At 43.9% G+C, this 21,273-nt stretch overlaps 1 protein-coding gene across 2 annotated transcripts in view; it reads right to left on the reverse strand.

Annotated features, from left to right (window-relative positions):
- EXOC6B (exocyst complex component 6B) overlaps nt 1–21,273 on the reverse strand; it is a gene marked incomplete at its 3' end in the record, with an annotated part of 312,754 nt that overhangs the window by 119,668 nt on the left and 171,813 nt on the right. For both annotated transcript variants that reach the window (XM_082482217.1, XM_082482216.1), the window contains exons 9-11: nt 2,841–2,924; nt 2,630–2,676; nt 1,289–1,409 (exon numbers count right to left, since the gene is read on the reverse strand). In XM_082482217.1, the coding sequence (XP_082338343.1) occupies nt 1,289–1,409; nt 2,630–2,676; nt 2,841–2,924 (252 nt within the window). The remainder of the gene's footprint in view (nt 1–1,288; nt 1,410–2,629; nt 2,677–2,840; nt 2,925–21,273) is intronic.

Genomic DNA, 21,273 nt, shown 5'->3' on the forward strand with positions numbered 1-21,273 from the left:
CTCACAGCTTTCACCTAGCAGAAAACCCCACTTAAAAAAGAAAATAAACACAGCTTACAACCTAGCAGTGTGTACATCTCTGTGTTTATCCTCTTTTGTAACACAGAAGCTTAAGTGGAAGGAGGCAGCTTTCCAGTCAACACAACTGCCATGCTGGACGGAGCCAGAGAACCCCGGGAAACCTTTGTGGACCATCATACCAACAAGCTCCAGGTCCATCAAATGGATTTTCCCCACTTGCACAGGTAAAGCCGAGCAGTTCTTCAGCAACACTGCCCGTGGGCAACCCTGCTAAGCTAGGGCACGTAAATGCACCAACTCCGTGTGGTTCGGAGCAAACAGCGTATTGTGTCTCCATGCAGAAATTTTAGGTTTTTCTCAGCAAAAAGAATGACATCGTTATCACTTGGGTACCACCATGTGCATGTTACATCACGTTAGACACAGGCCTGCACTGACATGACACCTCAGCACGCTCATGCTTTCAGATGGCACTGCTGCCCAAGAGCAGCAGTGGTATTTCAGTAATTTAATAATTTATTTTTCCTGGAAAAAATGGCCCAACAATTTGAAAACGGACATGTGGAAAGTCATTAATGCTTTTCCTTTTATGGTCAAATGCAATTTTTTCATCCTGTTAACCAGCAGCATTTTCAGAAAACCAGTGCTCCCAGCTGATCCAGCACAGCATTATGTCAGGTCATATAAAACTGTAAAAAAAAGTGTACGCGTTTTGCAATTGGCTTTGGGTTTGTTTTTTTTTTTTTTTTTCTCAAGCAGAGAAATACCAAAGTGATAAGCAATTTTCCCAAACTTCTTTCAATATTAAAAAATAAGAAATCTATTTAGTGTCTTTTTACACACAAATGATTTGCAGTTTGATAGCAGCCCATTCACTGCCATGAACTTTGAGGGAATATCAAACAGGGTCATACTTCAATGTGCCAAATAGACGCTTTTTTCCCCAGTTTCCTGGGACCAACTAACTCCCTCTGCTGGCGCTTTTCAAAAGTGATCAGCGAAGCAACAGGAAAACTATCAAACCACTATTGTCTTCTTTCCAGTCCCCCAAAGCATTGAAAGTTTGGTATAGGGAAATCCAGTGCATCAAGAGGCAAAAGAGGCTGGAAAAAGCTTTGGGGAGAATAGCAGTGTAACTTCATGTTATGGTTTTAAACGGGGTCATTGAAAAAGAGGCAAAACAAAGAATACTACTGTAAAAGCTGGTATTTCCAGCATGTCAAGTCATACTCAAGCAACAGCTGAGCGACCCGGGGCTTTTACTTACTGAATGTGTTCTTAGTGCCGCGATAGTTTTTGATAACGCCATCTCCCACAGCTCATCAATATAGGCTCTATTTACCAAGCCCTGCGTTGTATGCAAGATGTGATCTTCAACTACAAAAAACCTAATGGAGAGGAGAAAATGGCACCGTTATCAAAAGTTACAGGTTTCGAGACATCAAAAGGGATCTGCAAAACCTGCATGTGAGGCATGCGCAACATTTACACATCCGCAAATCTCCAGAGCAAGCTCAGATATCTGTATCAAATATAGCCAATCCTAAGCACTTTATTCACCTACTTTTAACGTCACAGTATATGATGTTTCACTGTATTACAGAAGTGAGATAAACACAGTTGCTCATAGTAATGCAACTCTGTGTATGTACAAAGGCAGAATTTCCCCTCTCAAAATTCTCCACCCCATTATTTGAACAAGAACCACTGATTAAACGCTGCTCCAGCCAGCAGCAAACACATTACAATTCGTTAACTGCAAGGAAAAATACTTAAACTGCAGGGAAAAACACTCTCTTGTGCCCGGACACACCACACACTCACAACTATTTAAAGGCAATCAGTTCACTCCAATCTCCAGTTATCAAACATTCTGGCCAAAAAGAAACTGTATTTTTCATGGAGCAAGTGTGGCATCGTACATTTTAAACAGCAATGCACAAAATCTCAGCTGTGTTCTGTCAGGGAAATCCAGCCCAAGAGCACGGAGCTATGTGAGAAGGAGAACAGCATACACTGCATTTGCGATGGTCACAATTAGATGTTGAAATTACTATCTTTAGCTGAAGAAATTTCAACATGATACCCTATCTTTGCTAGATTACCAGTCTTAGGTTGCCTTCTCTTAAAGCTTGGCTGGTTTTGGAAGACCCTTGTCAAATTTGAGTGCCATAATAAGAAGCTCATAGGAATAGAGGCTTGAGAATCACCTCTTTTACCAGGACAAATAATCAAAGAATAATTATCAAATATTAAAGAATAATTAAGGCAGACAGCCTATTCATCTCATTAGTGGGACAAGTACATACACATAGTCCACAGAGATTGTTTATCTTCAAATTCCCAGAAATGCACTTGCTGGTACGAGAGCTGGCAGGTTCCTCCAAGCTCCCACCAGTGACACAGCAAAGTTCATGGGTGCTATAAAATACACGCTAAAACACTTTAGGAAGCCCAAACCACCTTTTTTTTTTCTTCCCCCTCTTTTGGCTCCCTTTAAAGGACCCTCAAAAAGATCAACATTCCCCTCCTCTCTCTTTCTTTTTGGGCTCCTCAACAACACAGCGCACACATATTTAGCGAGAATGTATATAAAAAGAACACCTACCCTACAATTTGATTAAAATACTTCCTGTAGCCATCTAAAGTTTCATGCTGCAACAAAGAAAGAAGCGAGCAAAGATTAAAAAAAAAGGTGGCCAAGAGCAATTGGAAATAAATTAGAGATCACCCACCAGCAACAGCAAGCCCGGAGATAACCCTCTGCTCCTTTATTCAGCAGAGCAGGTTTGGGCACTGCAAGTAGGGGACCATCGTACCATGTTTGAAGGAGGCTGCAGGACCAATCTGGCTTGTTTTCTTCTCTGCTTCCTGTAGTAGTTCTCAAAGGTTTCTCGGGCACCCTGGAAAACAGAAGAGATTACTTCAAGTAATTATAACAGTTTGCATTAACTGTTAACTTGCAATACAGTGCATTTAAGATGCAAATTTCATATTCCTCCAGCACAGCTGTGCAACACTTTCCTGCAAAATGCAATCCAAATATCAGAAGATAAAGAATTTTACTCCAAACATCGAGTCAAAAAACCAACTGTTCAGGTATAAGAAAGAGTATCTGATGAACTCTTCTGTACCCATTTTCCAGTATTGCTGTGCAGACATGTTATACAGAAGTGTGCAATCAGCTTCTTTACTGGAGCATAACATGGACAAATATCAGATTTATTTAATCATGGGGGAAGTGAAACAACCAATTTCTAGTGTTAGCAAAAAGAAAGAGGGGACAAACAATGCCAGAAATTATTCCACTGATTCATGGATGCAGAGTGATGCAAAGACACAAACATACGGAATTTTGGAAAAATGTGCTTGTATGGGTTATAGCAATTTATGAGACCAATTTATGAGGTTTTGAGCTCATTCTTTTCCTACTTTACTGCGGGTCTGAGCCTCCAGAGGAGAGCCAGTTAGTCCTGGAAGCCAAAGACCCGATTTTGCCTCCATGTGCATCACCCACCCATGCTGGGTGCTGCAGCGAGGACCTGAACCACTCCTCTGAGGGCTTCTTCTGTAGGTGGCTTGTTTTACCAAGCCAGGCTACATCTGAGCATCCCCACCCAGGCAACAAACCCAAGAGGATCCTCAAATGCCATCGACCTGCTGAAGCATTCAGACGTCTGCCTACCGCCCCGGTCCCCTAGGCTATGTAAAACCTTGCCGTTTTATCCCTGCCCGTTCCTCCCTCCTCCACGCCCGCACTGTTTTATGTCTGAAATTGGATTATAAACACTTCAGAGAAGGGACAAGGTCTTGCTTTGAACTATTCTGAGCCAAAAAAAAAAAAAAAAATCTCATTTGGAATTCACAAAACAAACAGTGCACAACAACAAATCTCACCTGAGCTAGGTACCAGACGTCAGCCTTCTCTACTACAAAAACTAAATTAATTAAAAGAAAAACTTGATGCTAATTTAATGATTCTCCAGCTACTATGGCATTACACAACCAGGCTGCCTTAGGATGCCCTCAACTAAAGGGGTCTTATGAAACGTCTGCAATGAACCCTTGGGGAGCTGTAGCCCGACTTGCTCCTTGTCTTCTACAAGCCGGAGCTCAAGGCTTAAGCAAAAATTCAGCCTTGCTGAAGTGCCCAGCAGCTCTCCCACCTAGTACTGCTCTTCTGAATAGTGCTAAAATTCTTTAAAAAAACGCTCTTGAGACCATGCACATTTATACTGTGGATTTTGTCTCTAATTATACTTTTTATCCTAGATGAGTATCAGGGGTGCACAGCACAAGTAGTTCCTGACCCATGCTGGGCACATCCATCCAATCATTGGTGGTGCGGATACCCTGGCAAGGGACAAATCTGGATCGGGTATAAATCACAGCCTCTCTCCTGCCATCAAGTCAAGCATCAGCTTGAACCTGCAAGTAATCTGACATTTTAAGAAAGCTTTTAAGAAACAGAAAGTATCCAGGAACCACAGCTTCCATGCCATATGTCTTCTCAACGCTCTCAAAAGCTGTTTCCTTCTGGAAAGGAGAGGGTCACAAGCCAGAAATCAATGATCTACAGGTTAGACCGAGAGCAGGGAGGATTATTAGAATTTTTTATCAAGATAAACACTAGCTCCCTTCAGAGGGCCTACAAGCAGAGAGTTCTGACCTCCCTTTGAGCTCCTCTCCCAGGCTTGGGAACTGGTGTTTCTCAGGATGTTGGTTCTACCCATCTCCTCTCAATTTTGGCAGTGCCACAGGAGAATTGAGACAAAACAGGCTGTCCCACTCCCACCTCACCACTGAAGGGACCGGACTTAAGATATTTATTAAATCCTGCTGTGCCTCATCTCTCAAAACCTACGTAAGTGGCACAAGAACCCCTGATCATCTCCATCCTGATCATGAGAGCAACACATCTCTGGTAGCGTTATTGAGATCTTTGAGTGAAGCTACTCACTAACCGAAAGCAGCCTGCTGCTACCAATGAATTTGTGGCACAAATTCAAAACTGAAGGCATTTTTTTTTTCCCATTTCTTTAATAAATTAATGTATGGCACCAAAGGCAAGAGCACACCAAGGTTCACCCACAACCACCAGCACAGCCACCACGGCCATCAGTCGCTCACGCCAGCCACCATGTTTAGCTTTATGCAACATCATATGGAAGTTGGTGAGTAATTAATTCCCTGTTACTGAACAGTCACAGGCTGCTATTTCCCCAAGCTACACAGGCAAGATTTTGCGGTGACCTCGAGGACTTACTGGAAACTTGAAAAGCAGTTCATCAGGAGCATGAGGCTGGTCTGAAACCAATCAGCCCTTTTAATACCAGATTTTGAAGATTTCTGCTAAGACTACACCACAGCAATTCAGTTCAGCTGACATCACTTTCCCTCATCCCTCCAACTGAGCTCCGAGAAGAGATCCTCCCTGCTCACCCCACCCTCACCATGTATTTCTTCAGAAAAGAAAGGCCAAAAAAATCATCCCAGACGCGGCTCTGCTTCCAGCACAGCCCTGCCCGTCCTCCCATCGCCCTGGGCTTGATCTTGTAGCTGTTCACCCCATCTCCATTTGATGTGTCCACTTTCCCACCAGCTCCTCAGGAGTACGCACAGGATGGTGGAGGTCACCAGGTGCTGGGAGAAGCAGAAGCCACCAGCTTGTGGGGGACAGGGCAGCAGGAAGCCTGTGTCCCCACAGCTGAAAACTGAAATACCTGACTCCATCATTCAGCTCCTTCGCCACTAGGGACAAACCACAAGCCAGGTTTCTATCCCTACTTTACTGATGGCTTTGCGGAAGATGAAGAATTTGGACCACCTTCACAATACTCTCTGAAAATTCAATTATTTTGGATTGTGCTTTCAGATGAAAAAAAAAAAATGTTTTCTACAGACACAAGAAGCAAGACTGATCCAAGCTCGGCTGGAGATACCGCACAGAGGATTCGCTATAAACCTGCCTCTCAACCTTGGAGGGAAGGCCCTTCAGCCTCACAGGGTGTTTAGAAGGTTTTAGATGCCAGGTCGCCCTTGTTCCAACCCAACAAATGGCTTTAATTGTAGTAGAAGAGAACGAACAGCGAAGACCTTTGAAACCATTCCCAAAAAATGTAGACCATATTCACATTTTAACAGTTTCCCTAAAATTTATGGCCTAGAGATCTGCCAATTTGACCAAAACCATCTCCCTCCTAATGCACTGTTCACTGCCCCAAGAATTAGGGATTCTCTCATGAGAGGTTACTCCAACAAAAAGCCGCTCCTCCCCAAAAAATCTCTCTTGACACTATCCACATTTTTCTTGTGCACAATTTTATCCTTTTCTCTTAAGTGCATTCCTCCATCATCTCCCTAGATCTTTTCATCGCTCATGTATTATATTCTCCTAAAAACAGGAAGTCTTTCTTCCCTTTGGTAGCAGTTTTAGCTCAGACCACCCAGTTTCCCACATTTGACCTATTTAAGACTATTCAACTTATCAGGTCTTCAGATAACACTGCTCCTCTGTACTCTATTTTTTAATACTGTTTTCCTCTGGATAAAAAAAAAAAAAACACAAACAAAAAGCAAAAAACAAACAAACAGAAATAAACCACACCAAAAAAGTATCAGAAAAGACCACGAGACCTTGTGTTTTATAGACTACTCATTTGAAACACCACACAGTATTTATACTTCTATCCCATTCTTCTCTCACAGCCCCACGCCTGATATTTTTTCCCATTTAACCAATCCCATCCTTACCTCTAGTTTTCAAAGACAATATTTTGGGACCCAAATGCTGTACACAAGGTATCATGAGAAGTGACTTTGAGAGCATCACTAAGCCACTCGGGCTCTGCTGGCTCAGCCTTATGTAGCAGCCACTAGAAGCGCAGGTAGGTATGCCAGCATCTGCTTAGGCAGGGAATTGACTGAATAAAAGATTTGCTCCAAAACTTCCTGAGTGTTTCAGCACGGCACAGCATCCAAACTGAACACCACCAATCAATGTTTCATCAACCAATGCTTCAATAAAAATAGCAGACCAGAGCTGACCTGCGCGTGAGCACATAAGCTTGGAGCAGAGCTGTGCATGCACGTGCCCTATTCCTGCTCTCCATGTCCACTTGGTGGGAAGAACTCCTAACTTTTTTTTCTTTCTTTTCCTTTTTCCTAAAAGCAATTATTTTAGTTTGTAAAGATGCATTGTACCTGCAACATTTTTCTTTTTCAACAAAACCCATGATGCACATGTAGATCTCAAGCAGCACATGGCAGGCCTGAGAACGAGACCACTTGGGAAAGACTACTGAATGAGCAACTCCCAGTTCCAGCCTCTCATGGACTTCCAAATCCACCACCGTCCTTCTGCAGAAACAAGACACTGCTAATACATATCATTACAGAGGCAGCATCCTTGCTCCTTACGGGTTTCTTGTGAGCTCAACCCATAACTTTGGGAAATCAAGTACTCATGGTAGGGAGAGGAGAAGGAGGTCTCTTTCCTATTCACCTATTCAGTTTTAACAAGAATAGGCTTCACCCAATTCTCAATCTCTTTAAGCAAGCAGGAAGAATCCAAAGCTACGCTTCCAAACTACACATTTATTGTGATCGCTGGTCCAGGAAAAACCCTCAATAATGCCTCATACTTTTAAAATTACCAGACAGAACTTTCCTTCTCAAATTAGCTTCAGAGTTCACAGAGTTGGCAATGAGAGGCAGATAATTAAGATCGCAGATGAACACCACATAAGGGAAAACAGAATATAATCACAAGAATGCAAAAACAACAGCTGAAAAAAATCCCAAAAAGTTTCATAATTCAGGAGCAGCAGAAAGCTGAAAGCAAATCTAGCTGTGAATTACATACGGAAAATGTGCTGTAAGTTTTATTGTTATTGTCCTCAGCAAATAATTAAAATGCCCAGTAAAATGGGACTTTTTGTATCCAGAACATGTAGATGACGATATTTTGGATTGCTAAGTTTCTGCTTACCTAGAAGCAGAAATGCACCCTGTATACTTCATGTAATGGTAACTTATTAGCTGCATACAACTGGGTAACACGTGCCATCAAAACCCCATCACTCCCATGGGGACATTATTGGCTGGGCCATCTCAAATGCTTTGTGCTTGCAACATCATTAGTCCATTCCCTAAAAATGAGTGGATCTTCTAAGCTCTTACGCTAAATTATCATTACAATGACAGTAGGTAAGGTGATTTGCTATGATAACATATGCTGAGTAGACCCCTACCTTGATAAACCCAAGTTGTGCTTAGTTTAATGTATATTTGTGGACAGCAGTTAATCACGTATGCAGAACAAGCAGAAATAGCCCCAAATCACTTGTAACAGCCTAGTTTTAAATCCACTGGAGAATGCTTTTATAGCATCCACAGACCACGCCATTCACATCACTGCAGCCCTGGTTTAAGCAACCAGTGATGAATTTGGCTTACTTCCTTGTCAGTGAGAATCTTAAACCCACCACCCATCTGGATTTATTAACATATTAGCACTGGCTACAGCATGACCTGGGTTTCTCTTAAATTTCTCTCTGACTTTCACAGGCTCTTCATCCTCCTTTGACTTTGACCCACAAAAATTACCAGTCACAGCATCTAACAAAAGCACAACTCCATGCCTATACAGCCCATCTCAAGGGCTTGAAAAACTGTTTCCCAAAAAGCAGATCAGTATTCATCTATCTATGAAAGTCTGCCTTCAAATGGCTCCTTCTTCACACAGAGAATTTACTGTGGAGCTCCCAAAATCCAAAATATTGTACTTAAGTGGATGACTGATCAGCTTGATGACTACCCAGTTGGTAACCGTCCGTACCTATTTGGACGGTTGGGTTTAGAGGGTTGTGGGTTAAGCCACATGCTTCACATGAAGGCCCATAACAAGGGGAGAATGACAGCACGGGTTCTGGGACTTGCCTCACTCAATGTCTTCATCAATGACCTGGAGGAGACAATGGATATAGTCTCATACACTTTGCAGATGACTCCAAACTCGGGGAAAAGTCAATATACTCAAAGGCAGGGCCACCATCTGGAGGGGTCTCATCAGGCTGGAGGAATGGGCCAACGTGAACATGATGAAATTCGATAAGGACAAATGCCACATATCGCATATGAAAAGGAAGAACCCCTGAACCCCTTGCAACAGCATAGACTGAGGACCACTGCTTTGGGAGCACTTTTGTGGATAAAGACTGTAAGTTTTGGTAGACAGTAAGCTGAACATGAACCAGCAGTGCATCCTCACCGAAAAAAAAAAAAAACAAAAAACAAAAAAAAAAACCAACCAACCTCCCCCCCACACACACACAGGCAAAAACATCTGAAGATCTAACCCTAATATCTACAAGAAGGTCATGGAGAAGATGAAGCCAGGCCAACACAGCTGGAGGAGAGACAAGGGGTACAAACAAAACAGACATTTTGACTGGCTGTAATGAGAACTTTTTTCACAACAAGAACAGTCAGGCAGCAGAAAGAGTTCCCCAAAGGTGTTTTACAGTCTCCATCCTTGAAAGCTTTCAAGACCAGACTGGATAAAGCCCTGAGAAACCTGGTCTGATCTCACAGCTGACTTGGTCTGAGCAGGAGGCTGGACTAGAGACTTCCTGAGGTCCCTTCCCACCTGGACAACCCTGTGAGAAACACACTTTAAAGACTCTGCAGAGATTTTGAAGCCGCCAGGTATTTCACACATGGCTTATTTCCCAGCCTGGCCTTCAAATGTCCTGATTACCAGCCACTTCCCATGTGTCATGTTCTGTGAAGAGGAAGGGCCAGAACTAGGGCCAGAAGTCCCATCTCAGGGGAGTTATAGTCACAATTTAGCCAATCTTAGTCTCATTTCAACAAGAAACAGTATATTCCTTTTCCTCCATGTCACTGAGCAAGAGTGCTGTGATGTGTCATCCCTCACCTGGCTGAAATGGCCCCTATAGACAGTGTTTCATTTTAATTTGCCTATACGTGCCAAACAACACTTGGCATCATATCAATGCCAAAGAGCCACTCAGTCAAACCTGGATCCCACTTCTACTCCCCTCTCGTAACCTCAGAGTTTCACAGGCATACCCAAAACCAGACCCCGTGCATACAAGCCCTGACTGATGGCTCAACAGCTCAGAGCAGTAGTTTGGATGGAACCTACCTTGTCAAAAGCAGCACAGAAGTTTTAAAATCCTGCAAATAACCACTTTTTACCCCAAAATTACCTAAAAGAGGCAGTTTGTTTTAAGGAAAGATGATTGTCCAGCACTTAAAGAAAGCAACAGGATCTTGTACACTAGTTAAAAATAAGTTGCAAGAAAGTGAGCTTAGAAAATAAGTTTAACGTGCCTTGAAGACCTCTAAAGACAAGAGAACACCAGTAGCCACTAATGAAACACAAAGAAGTCTGACTCTCAAGCAGATACTTAACTTTTAAAACGTAAATATTCCCAAATAATATCACGGAGGCACACAGGTACGCATACAGGTGCTCAGTACTGAGCATGTAAGCACTCTGCTGAATTAGGACCAAAAAGGAGGCTCTTGCTCAACCCCATGGAACTGCTTGTTGACTGTAAACACCACCACGATACCAAAAACAAAAAGATAAAGCTAACCAGAAAACTGCGTGGGGGGAAGAGAGAGTGGTGGTACAGCAAGCGCCGCTTTTGAGGTGAGCCTCTCCCTCCAAGGTCTGCAGAGCTGTGCACGCTCACAAGCGGCCACGTTAATCTCCACATGCCCTGCACGGCTGAACGAGCACACAAGAGCAAGAATGATCACAGTCCCACCTTGTCCTGACCAGGGATGTCTCCACCATCCTGCCTAGACCAATTTTCTGTGCTGCTTTACTGGCCAGTATCTCACTATGCTGTGCATCTCTTCCTACAAATCAAAGGGCCATGGGCACATGCATGGAGCCACCTCCTCCTTTCTATCTCAGCCCAGCCCAGACAGGATTTGTTCTCTGTTTCACCTAACCCTGACTCCAACCAGTACCCCAGATGGAAGACCATCACCAATTTCTTCTTTAAATTGGTAAATCCCAAGTTTCAAAGTGAATTTCACGTTTCAGATGCTACAGGGCTTGTGTCCAACCATGGATCACTGATAGAAACCGCCTGACTTACTGGACTTATACTCAAGCACTAAAAAAAAAAAAAAAAAAAAAAAAAAAAAAAAAGTAGAGACCTAGCAAAATGGGCAAGGAGCATGACCAAAGGCCATCCCAAGGAAAGGGCTGCTCTAGAGTACCAAGGTCACGAGCTAGTCAGTTGAAAGAAACTAACCAAGAACTAGCAAGAGCCACAAGAGCAGAAAGTCAATGCAGAAGGGTCTGCAGGAGCTCTAGCACTCCCTTCCCTCTCTGATCATTGGTTTGGTACGCTAATTTAAAGCAAAGTTTGAAAGCAACAAAAACATACAAAGCAAAAGCAAGAAGAAAGCAAAGCTTTAAGTCTGTGTCCAACAGATACAGTTACCTCCCCCTCCTGCTCCACCACCAAGTCCAACATGGTTAGCAGATGCTGGCAGTGTTACCTAGGCCACCTCCATCAGCAAAGTTGAAGAAGACGGGAAAGAAATACCTTCCTGATCCCTTCAGGCAGGGCACCAGGAGGCCAGGTGAGCTCCCAGCCAGCCCTGGTCAGGCAAACAAAGAGTATACAGGCATCAATGCACCAGAGAATTGATTTTAAAGCCAGTTCTCTATGGGATGAAGATGCACGTGGCTTTTCTTTAGCTCTGATGCAAAGTGGCACAAGAGCCACTACTTGTCCTAGGGAAAACTTGGAGTCCTGCAGCAGCAGGTCCTGGCACAGCTTCTCACTGCTTCCTGACGGCTTGGCCATGAAATAGTTAACTATAGAGGAAAATAGGTAAGATTTCCCCTTCCTCCCCCCCTCTTCCTCCAAGGTAGACGCCCAACACCTCCTCTCTCAAAGGAGCCGGGCTCCTTCCTCCCAGAAAATAAGGCCATTACCCCCGTCCCACTGCCGGAGCCAGCAGCGCAGCATTGTTCCCCAGCCCTGTCTATAGGAAGCAATATCTATTTTCCATTTAGACGAGGGTAAAGCCTTTAATTTCACCCTCCTGGCTGCAGCTGGAGTTCCCTTTTAACTGCTTGGCCACAGGAGTGAAGACAGTTTTATATGGAAGAAAATGCTGAAAAGGCCACTTTAATATGCTTGCATGTGAAAAGGGGAGAGCTTTTCATACTGCACGGTAATGAGGGTCAGCGGGATATTACACTTCACCATATGGCTAATTTGCACAGCAGGTCAAATGCTCTATTTGCTTTTTAAAGACGGCCCTATAGATTAAGCTGCACTAAAACAAAACACACACAAAAAAAATAAAGCATGAGGACAAGATGCCCTCTAACGTTCAAGCCTGGCAGCACATCCAGCAGGACACGCATGAGGTTTTGTTAAAATTAATAGTAAAATCTGAAGATGAACAGCGTAGGGATGAGAGAAAGCGTAGTGTTTTGGGGAACCCCACTGCTTCAGCATCACCCCATGCCCACAACAGGTACCTGCGCTAAGGACCAACCCTGCTTAAAAAGGGGCTCCAGTGATTAGTGCAATGGCCTTCATAACCCTTATTTGTCTTGGCGCGTCCTCGGCGCTGTGGCCCAGGCGTGACCTACAGAGGCGCTTCCCGTCCCCCGGCCAGCAGCTGCCTGTGCAGCTCCCAACAAATCTGGTGGGTAAAGATTAGGGAGCCGCACGGCCGGGGCGTTTGAAGAGGGTAAACACACTGATTAACGAGCCTGGCTTTTGTAATCGCCTCCCACCCTCCCCGCCACAGCAGAGTGTTAATTTATTAAATACCTTAACAAAGGGCCTTTATTAGTGGCCTTAGCTTGGCTGGCTCCTTTCAGAGCATTACTAACTACATCTAATAAAGCTTTAATTGACCACTGCTTTTTGTAACCTCTGACCCAGGATGACAAACGGTGGGGGCACGCTAGCGAAAAGAGTTTCCATCCCAAAAGAGCCCAGCAGCTCACAGGGATGCAATGCGCTTGGCTGAATCCTATGAATGAGAAGCGTGAAGATGAGTATCACCTTACCCTCTCTCGACCAGAAGCCAACTTCTTCCCACATCAGCCCCTTTTAGAGATGCTCCACTTTTCCCAGTAAGAGGAAATCACAATTTGGTGAGAAATATGATATGTTTATGGCTTATGTGATATAGAGGGGAGTAAGACCTAGGAATTGAGAAACAGAAGTAGAAGAGAACCAGATCCTCATTCTCACCAGCTCCCCAGCCCATGCTCCTGGCTAGCTGGTGCTGTAGAGAAAAGAAAAAAAAACACACCATTTTCCCCCTCCTCTCCAAGGGACCAACATGAAAGCAACTGAAGGGAGGTGGGGACCTGTCCCAAACCACTACAGGACCAGAAGCAGAAAGCCAAATAAATCTTTGCTTTGGCCATGATCAGGGGTTCCCATCTTCTTGCAGTGGGAAGCCATCAATGAAGAGACAGAAAGCTGCCATTGGCAATGTGATGGAAAATGGAAGAATTAAAGACTTCAAGGAAAAAAAAGAAAGCCCAGAGCAACTAAAATTACCGGCACAGAATTGCCTCTTCAGTTTGGTGAAAGGGTTGGGTAGCTCACACCTCTGCCTCTCCTGTCAAAATCAAAGACAAGCCATTTCTGGTGCTAGCTCTGTTCTCAAGGTCCTAGCCAGGGGCTCAAATGTTTCACCTCAACCTCAGCAGCTGGAATCAAGAGTGCTGCATAGATATCTAAGCTTTCATTGAAAAATGAGTAAGTAGGTATTTCTAATCCTTGTATAACTGAAGGAAAAAAGCATGAAAATGAAAATAAAGTGTCCCTCAATTGCTTAGTCCGGGAAAGAAATACTTTTGCAAATGCCACAAGTTCTTTTGCCTGATTCATGTATACCTACACTGGTATAACCGGGAAAAATCAGAAATTCCCAGGTTTGAAAAAGCAGTAGCCTCTGCTCTGCAAAGCAGTTGAAGTATTTTAACCTCATTCAACTAAAAAAAAATGAGAAAATTTAATGTCTCTCAAACCCTTGGCAAGACTGGAGCTGTGAGGTCTTCCACACAGTCATACAGCAGTGCCCGAGAGCTGTCAGGAGACACCCCGTCTCCTGCTTGCACAGGGCTCACGCGGGTGTTAGAGATAACTAAATAAAACCTGAACTTAACCAGCAGGAACAACCAGCTTTCCTAAATATGCATTTGCAAATGCTACACGGTGGCAGAGCCCGGGCACAGCGCCCTGCCTCCAACGCTGGCCAGCACCAGACCTGGTGTTACTGAAAAATAACACAAGAACGGGGCAAACACATAATCCAGCTTTTTCCAGCATCGTTTCTCAGCCTCTGGCAACTTCCAGAGCAGGGACTACCTGAGCCACAAGCCAAGTCTTTGTATTTAACAGCCCTAGATGGAATTTTTTCCATAAATTTGTCCAATGGCTTCCTGTGCTCATGTAAACCTCTACTGTCCATAAGACCTTGTGTCAGAGCTTCAGAGAAAACAGAGGTCAGAGATCAGAACAGACTGTAAGTCTTTAAAAACTAGGGAAACGATGCTTCTAATTTCATATTCTCTCTTAGAAAAATCCAGCTTGCATGACAACGCTGGAAGAAGGAATTTGTGCTGCTGTGTGGCTCAGAGGAGCTAAGAGCCACCAAAACCCTGCAACCAGCCCCCAAATCCAGGGGCCATTGTGGCAGCACAAGCGATGAGCACAGCCAAAGCCTCCCCGACACTGGCTAACCATGGAGAATTGGGTCTCAGGTGCTCTTATCTTCAAAGCGCTGGATGAAACACACAGAAAACATCTCCTAAAACTACGGGACAAAGAAGGCATCAACAATTCGCCTCTATCTACACAACGGATCTCCCTCTCCTACCAATAAAGTTTACTTCTGCAGCCAGCAGAGCCTTTGCAGGGGTCTGTCAGGCTACAAAATGCAGTTCTGCAAGGAATTACCACCCACCCAAAACTTCATCTCTTCCCAAACACAAGCAGAGAGGAAGGATCAGATGAAGAACTGATACTGTAGGGTTTGAGCATGGAGCAAGTCCATTGAAGAAGATAGAGAAAACAAATATCTCTGTACAAACCAGTTGGATTCTTTCTTGCAAATAAATTTTAAAGCAAAATCACAAACACCATGTTTCAAGCACGCTCATATTGAGACCTCACCTTCAACAACTCATAGCATCACAGATTTCAGGGAGTTTTGCAAGGGGAGAAGGGGCAGCATCTTCTCTTTCAAGTTTATTCCCCTGTTAAGAATTTAACCTCTGCACAAGCTAAGGATAACCTTCCAGGAGAAAGGGCATTTTCATGTGTATGTTCATCGCTTGCTTTGAAAGCAGAAAAGACAGCAGCCATGGGAGAGGACAGGGAGATGAAGACCTGCCTCTCTTCACAGGCTTGATGAAAGTTTCAAATTGGGAACCTGAAATTTCAAATACAGCAACAGACTCTGTGACCTTTCAGTTTCCTGAGAAAAAAGTAGTTTCCTGGGCAAGAACTAGGACAGAAGCTCTCCAAGGAAATGCAAAACTCTTTGGCACAACAAAACACTGCCGACTGGGCAGATGGAAATGCTCCTCACCCTTATGGCTACAAGGAGCACACTACAACAAGCGGATTCTGCTGACCAGAGTCCACTCGGATCCAATGCCTTTTTTATCCTAAAATGTACTTACCAGTTGACTGCATTAATTCTAGCCCTTCATAGCTGTGCTCTTAGTTACTGTTTCCTCAGTCAGGTCACCCACCACCCAGGCTGAGCTCCTGCACAGGCAAAGGCATCTCAGCTGCAAGGGAAGCATCTGCAAGCAGGTATAGAGCTGCACAAGCTAAATACAAGGATTTTAGTGAAACGTAGGGATTTTCAGGGTGAAGTGAGTTCTCCTAACATGACAGACAAGTAGCCACAGTAAATCTTCCAAGTAATCCAAGATGTGAATTCCACTTCAATCACATTTTAATAGGTTTAAATGTTAACCAGAAATGTGTTTTCTTTTCCATTTAATAGCAGTAGAAAAATTTAGTGCTATTTGCTACTGCTCAGTCATTGGTTTAGAGCTGCTGGATTCATTTAACAAGAGCTAGGGAGTACAAGATTTTCAGTCTCTGCTAACCAAGTATCATTTGTTTTGTTATTCTGCTTAGCCAGGACTGGGTACCACAGCTTTTACTTAAACTAGACCAAGTAAAAAAACTGCTTTCCCAGTCTAACATGCAATTTCACATCACTTCATCCTGGTTAGTTAGCTTGTATAAACACTGAACATACGGCCAACCTTTCAAAATAGTATTTTTGAATTTATCAAATCAATTCTCAATATTGAAAAGAGATATGTTCATCCAGAAGGAACATAAAGAAAGACTCAAATACGTAAAAATATTTCCCTTGGGGGCCTTTTCTGATCTTAAAACTTTTACTTTTTAATAGCTAGAAAAAAGAAATTCTCCAAATCTGGAGTTGCTGTGCCTGACAAATGAAGTGAAGCACGGAACACACGGAGCTGTAAAAGGCGAGAAGGACATTAAACTTTTCTGAGATGACAGCTCAAGCTTTCACAGTTCCTCTGAGTTAATGCTGCTCCAAAGGAGGAGAAAGTAACATGCACAAATTAAGATTTGTTGGAAAGTCTAATCTCCCATGATTAATAGTGAAAAGTTTATCTCTGAGTGGTAGCAGCGCAACAGAAGATCCAATGTGTGTTCATACTCCGAAGACCAGTGACACCGACAAGAAGTCAAACACAAACCATTTTCCCCTATTTTTAATAGCTTTGATTTTGTTTTCAGATGACAAAATACATCAAGTAACAGTGTACATTTCTAAAAGTTATGCCAATGACCAGGACCATACACAAATCTAGCCCTTGGGTCTTCCCGGCGTCTAATGGAATATTTCCTGTAACTGCTCAAACAACAGATACACAAGGGACCTTCTACCACAAAAAGGCTTTTCTATATCAATCTAATTTCTGCTTTTAGACTTCCCAGCCATCTGAATCTACATCCTGAGCATCTGATCCACCTGCTCACATGCTGATCAACCCAACCTTCTCCCCAATATCCCCATGGACACAAGCAGGTCCACATTGGGTTATAAACCAATTTGAGGCAAGGGTGATGAGTTTCTGGGTTTTTTTGGTAAGAATCTTTTAGATAGTGCAACACACCATAAGGATCAGAATGAAAAGCTTGTCCCCTAAGTCGTCCGAGTTGAAGTTACCCAGAATTAGTCCCTCACATCCCAAGCAAAGGGATGCTAATTCCAGAACAAAGACCCTAAAAAGAATTAAACATTCCCTTGGCACATCGCAGCCTTCACCATCACCCATAAAAACCAGAGTCACGTAGCATATATCTGTCCACATTGCTTCTCAACCTTAGAAATTTGAAAATACACCCAAACAAGACGGCCACCTTGCAGAGCAATTCCACCAAAGCACCATCGCTGAGCTGCGAAGCAGAAGAGCAGGACGACTCAGCAAACATCAGAGCAGGACTCAGCCTTTCACTGGGTCAGACTCACACAGGAAGACATTTATCTCGGCTTCAACTAGCCCTGTCTCTGAAACGTGAATAATAGGTTCCTTACCCCACAAATATAATTCGTAGGCAAATATTTTCTAGGGGAAACCATAAAAGAATATATAATAACTCAAAGTGACGCAGGGCTAAGTAAGATACACTACCAGTAAGGAGCTCAAATATCAGCAGCCCCCAAATAAACCTTTACTCTGCTGCATAGGATACAACGTATACATAAGAAGCATCCTTTCAAGTACTTCTGAGAGCCCCAAGTGAGCTCATATTTTAATAGCTAGAGTGGAAACTTCACCCATTTTGCACCAAGCCTTTCTTTTCTGCAACCCCTCCTCCTACAGAGCCAAGCTCCTGGGTCTGGAGCACCAAGCCCCGTGCCGGCTGACAGCCTCTGAGCTGGAGGAAGGCAATCGCCAAGCCCCGCACCGGGTAACGGTCTGAAGAAATCACTGCACCCTCAAACAATGGGATATTTGTCAAAGTACAGCTTGATCACCAGCAATCATCTGTTTTTCATAACTACATTTGACCTAAACTGAATTGACTGAACAAGTAGCCTGTGTTTCTCATTCTGGAAAATGTGGTAGTGCAGCTCCCTCTCCAACCCCCCCTTCTCCTTTTTAAGTCATACTTTTGAAAAGTTACAAAGCGATGATGTAGACAGATATTTCCTCATTATAAACAGCAGCAACTAAACATTTTCAGGTTGCATTTTTGGCGATCTCCTCCCGTTCCAGGTGACCTGTAAGGTTAAGCACAGGGGACGTGCCTTTCTCCTCCGCTTGCTTTCAATCTACCCTCTCTGCAAAGGAAAGCACAACCCAACACTTCCAGTGTAAAAATGAGCAGAGATGGTTTTTAACCACATGCTCTTTTCATAATATATTTAAAATTCATTAAAACTTTATAATGAATGAGCTGCCAGGGAAAAAAGTATATTCAGGACAAGCCCACAGAGTCTTCCATGCAAGGCCACTGTGCCTAAAACCTCTGGGAGGCTCGTAGAAGAAAGCTCGCTCTCCCATCTCAAGGAAGGAAGGAAGCGGTGGAAATTGGTCACGAGCTTCGCAAGGAAGGATGCATCTCCAACAGCTAATCAGCTCTTGTCAGGGCTCCCATCAATTAAAGAAAAAAACCACCCCCAATTTAAGAAGAGTGCAGAATAAGTCCTTGAGGAAGATGAAGGACAGGTCTGGAGGAAGGCAAAGGAGCCAAGGGAACGGGAAGGTGGAAAGACAGGAGGCAAAACATGCTGAGAAGAATGCAATCTGGAACAAATCTCAGTCATTTTTTACTGCCTTACTGCCTGCTTAATATTGTGTTTTAAGTTGTGTACCTCCTACCAGAGAGCTAATAATCACTGACAGACAGGGGTTTGCATTAATTGCAGACACGGGGGGGGGGGGGGGGGGGGGGGGGGGAGAAATCCCTAAATAAGATATTTTTATGAGGAGACAGTACTGTACTGCTAAATGATTTGAGTTCAAACTCCTTATTCTCTCCCTCCCTAAACCCAAGCATGTACTCAGGAAGAAGCAGAAAAGCACCCATCCTGCACACCACATTAGAGCAGAAAAATGCAGCTTGCTCCTAAGATTCTGCTATAAAATGTTTTGGTTCGAAAGTTATATTTGCATATTTGGCTTCTTGTTCTTCCATCACAGAACCTGGCGGAAAGGTCAGGGAGCACAGAGAAATAAAAACAAGCTAAACTAATAAACAGACCTGTTCCAAGCACCACCGAGGAGCAGCACATCCAGTATTAGCCACACCCTCTGTACTGGGAACGAAATCATGTCCTAGCAGCACATTTCCACGTTTGACAACTAGTTTTTTGCTCCTTTTTAAGGCAATGGTCCATACAAACCGAATTTAAACAGGCACACCAGATGTTGTACAGTCTAGTGCCAACCAGAAGTGGACCAGCATGACCTCTGTTTTGACCAGCTGTCAACTCTGCCCAGCTAAACCAACATGTATGTAATAATTACGGGTTTACAGAACATGGTTAAGTCAAGAAGCCAAAATGACCAGGCAGTGAAACAGCTGTGTTACACAAGCAGAGATGTAAGCACAAGCACTGGCATTTGAGCAGAACAAAACAAGAGTTCTCCTTCCTACTACCCATCACCCATGGAGCTCTGTTGGATGAAATCTGCCTTTGATTCCTCTACTCCCTGAAAATGCAGATGAAAAAACTGGAAGGAGTGCCTGACAGAACAGAGGTGTGTGCTGCCATTCAGAGGGACCAGGGCAGGCTGGAGAAATGGCCCAACGGGAAACTCATGAAGTTCAACGAATGCCAAGTCCTGCCCCGCAGAGGAATAGCCCCAGGCACCAGTAAACATTGCGGGTGACCAGCTAGGAAGCTGCTTGGCAGCAAAGGACCTGGGGATCCTGGTGGACACCAAGTTGACCATGAGCCAGCATTGTGCCCTTGCGGCAAAGGAGGCCAAACAGACTGCTGGGCTGCGTTTGGCAGAGCACTGCCAGCAGGTCAAGGGAGGTGATGCTTCCCCTCTTCTCAGCACTGGAGAGACACATCTGGGTCCAGATCTGGACTCACCAGCGCAACAGAGACAGCAAAACTGGAGCAAGCCTAGCGAAGGGCCACAAAGATCTCAAGGGATGTGAGCATGTGACATACAGCAGAAGACCTGTGACTGCTCAGCCTGGAGAAGAAAAGGCTCAGAGGGGCCTTTGCAACGTGTACAAGCACCTGATGGGGGAAGTAAAGAAGCCAGAGCCAGACTCTTCTTAGTGGTGCCCTGTGACAGGACAAACTTAAACAGAAAAATTTCCATTGAACATAGAAAACAACAACAACAACAACCAACAAAAAACTTTTTTACTGTGAGGGTGACCAAACACTGAAACATTTTGCCCGGAGGAGCTGTGGAGTTTCCATCCCAATGGGACACAGTCCTGAGCAACTCCAGTCTAGCTGACCCTGCTTGTGCAAAGAGCTGGTCAAGGCAATCTCCAGAGGTCCCCTCCAACCCGTCTGTGATGCTGTGAAGATGGACACAACAGTAGCTTCCCTGCAGGGCAATAACATATATATGTGTAGCTAGCCATAAGAATCAATGTGCACCCATTTAGTTATAGGGTCTATACATAAAAATATCATGAGGCTTCCTATTCAGCAGCAGCTGTAGAAAACATGCTCTGTAGCACACTGAAGTTACTACTACAATAAAGAGTTTGCTATTTAGTTCTGTGCATATCCTTTCATTAATATTTGAAACAATTACTAAAAGCAACAGGCATAACATTTTAGACTGTGTTATTCCTTACAATCTTTCATCCTGAAGGATTCCAAGGCATTTCAACACTGTACAACAACCATGGCTGGGGCAAGACCAGCTGGAGGTAGTAAACCTAGGAGAGATTTAAAGGCAAGAGACAAAACCCTGCTCTCACAACAGCTCTTGTGGGTTGCTCAGTGACTGTGAGTAGACGATTAAGTCTCCGCAAAGCAAAGAAACTAGAAGATCATAAGTCACCCAAGACCTCCAGGTACCAGCTTCAAATGATAAAAGAGATGGGACACCTTTCTCAGGAGCCAACCCTCTCATTCTGAGGGATTTAGGAGAGCAGAGCCAAGGAAAACCTCTCCGAGACCAATGTTCACCTTCTGAATGTATTGCACATATCCCCACTTTTGTAC

The sequence above is a fragment of the Vanellus vanellus genome, assembly GCF_965231255.1.
Source record: "Vanellus vanellus genome assembly, chromosome: 4".
Taxonomy (NCBI): domain Eukaryota; kingdom Metazoa; phylum Chordata; class Aves; order Charadriiformes; family Charadriidae; genus Vanellus; species Vanellus vanellus.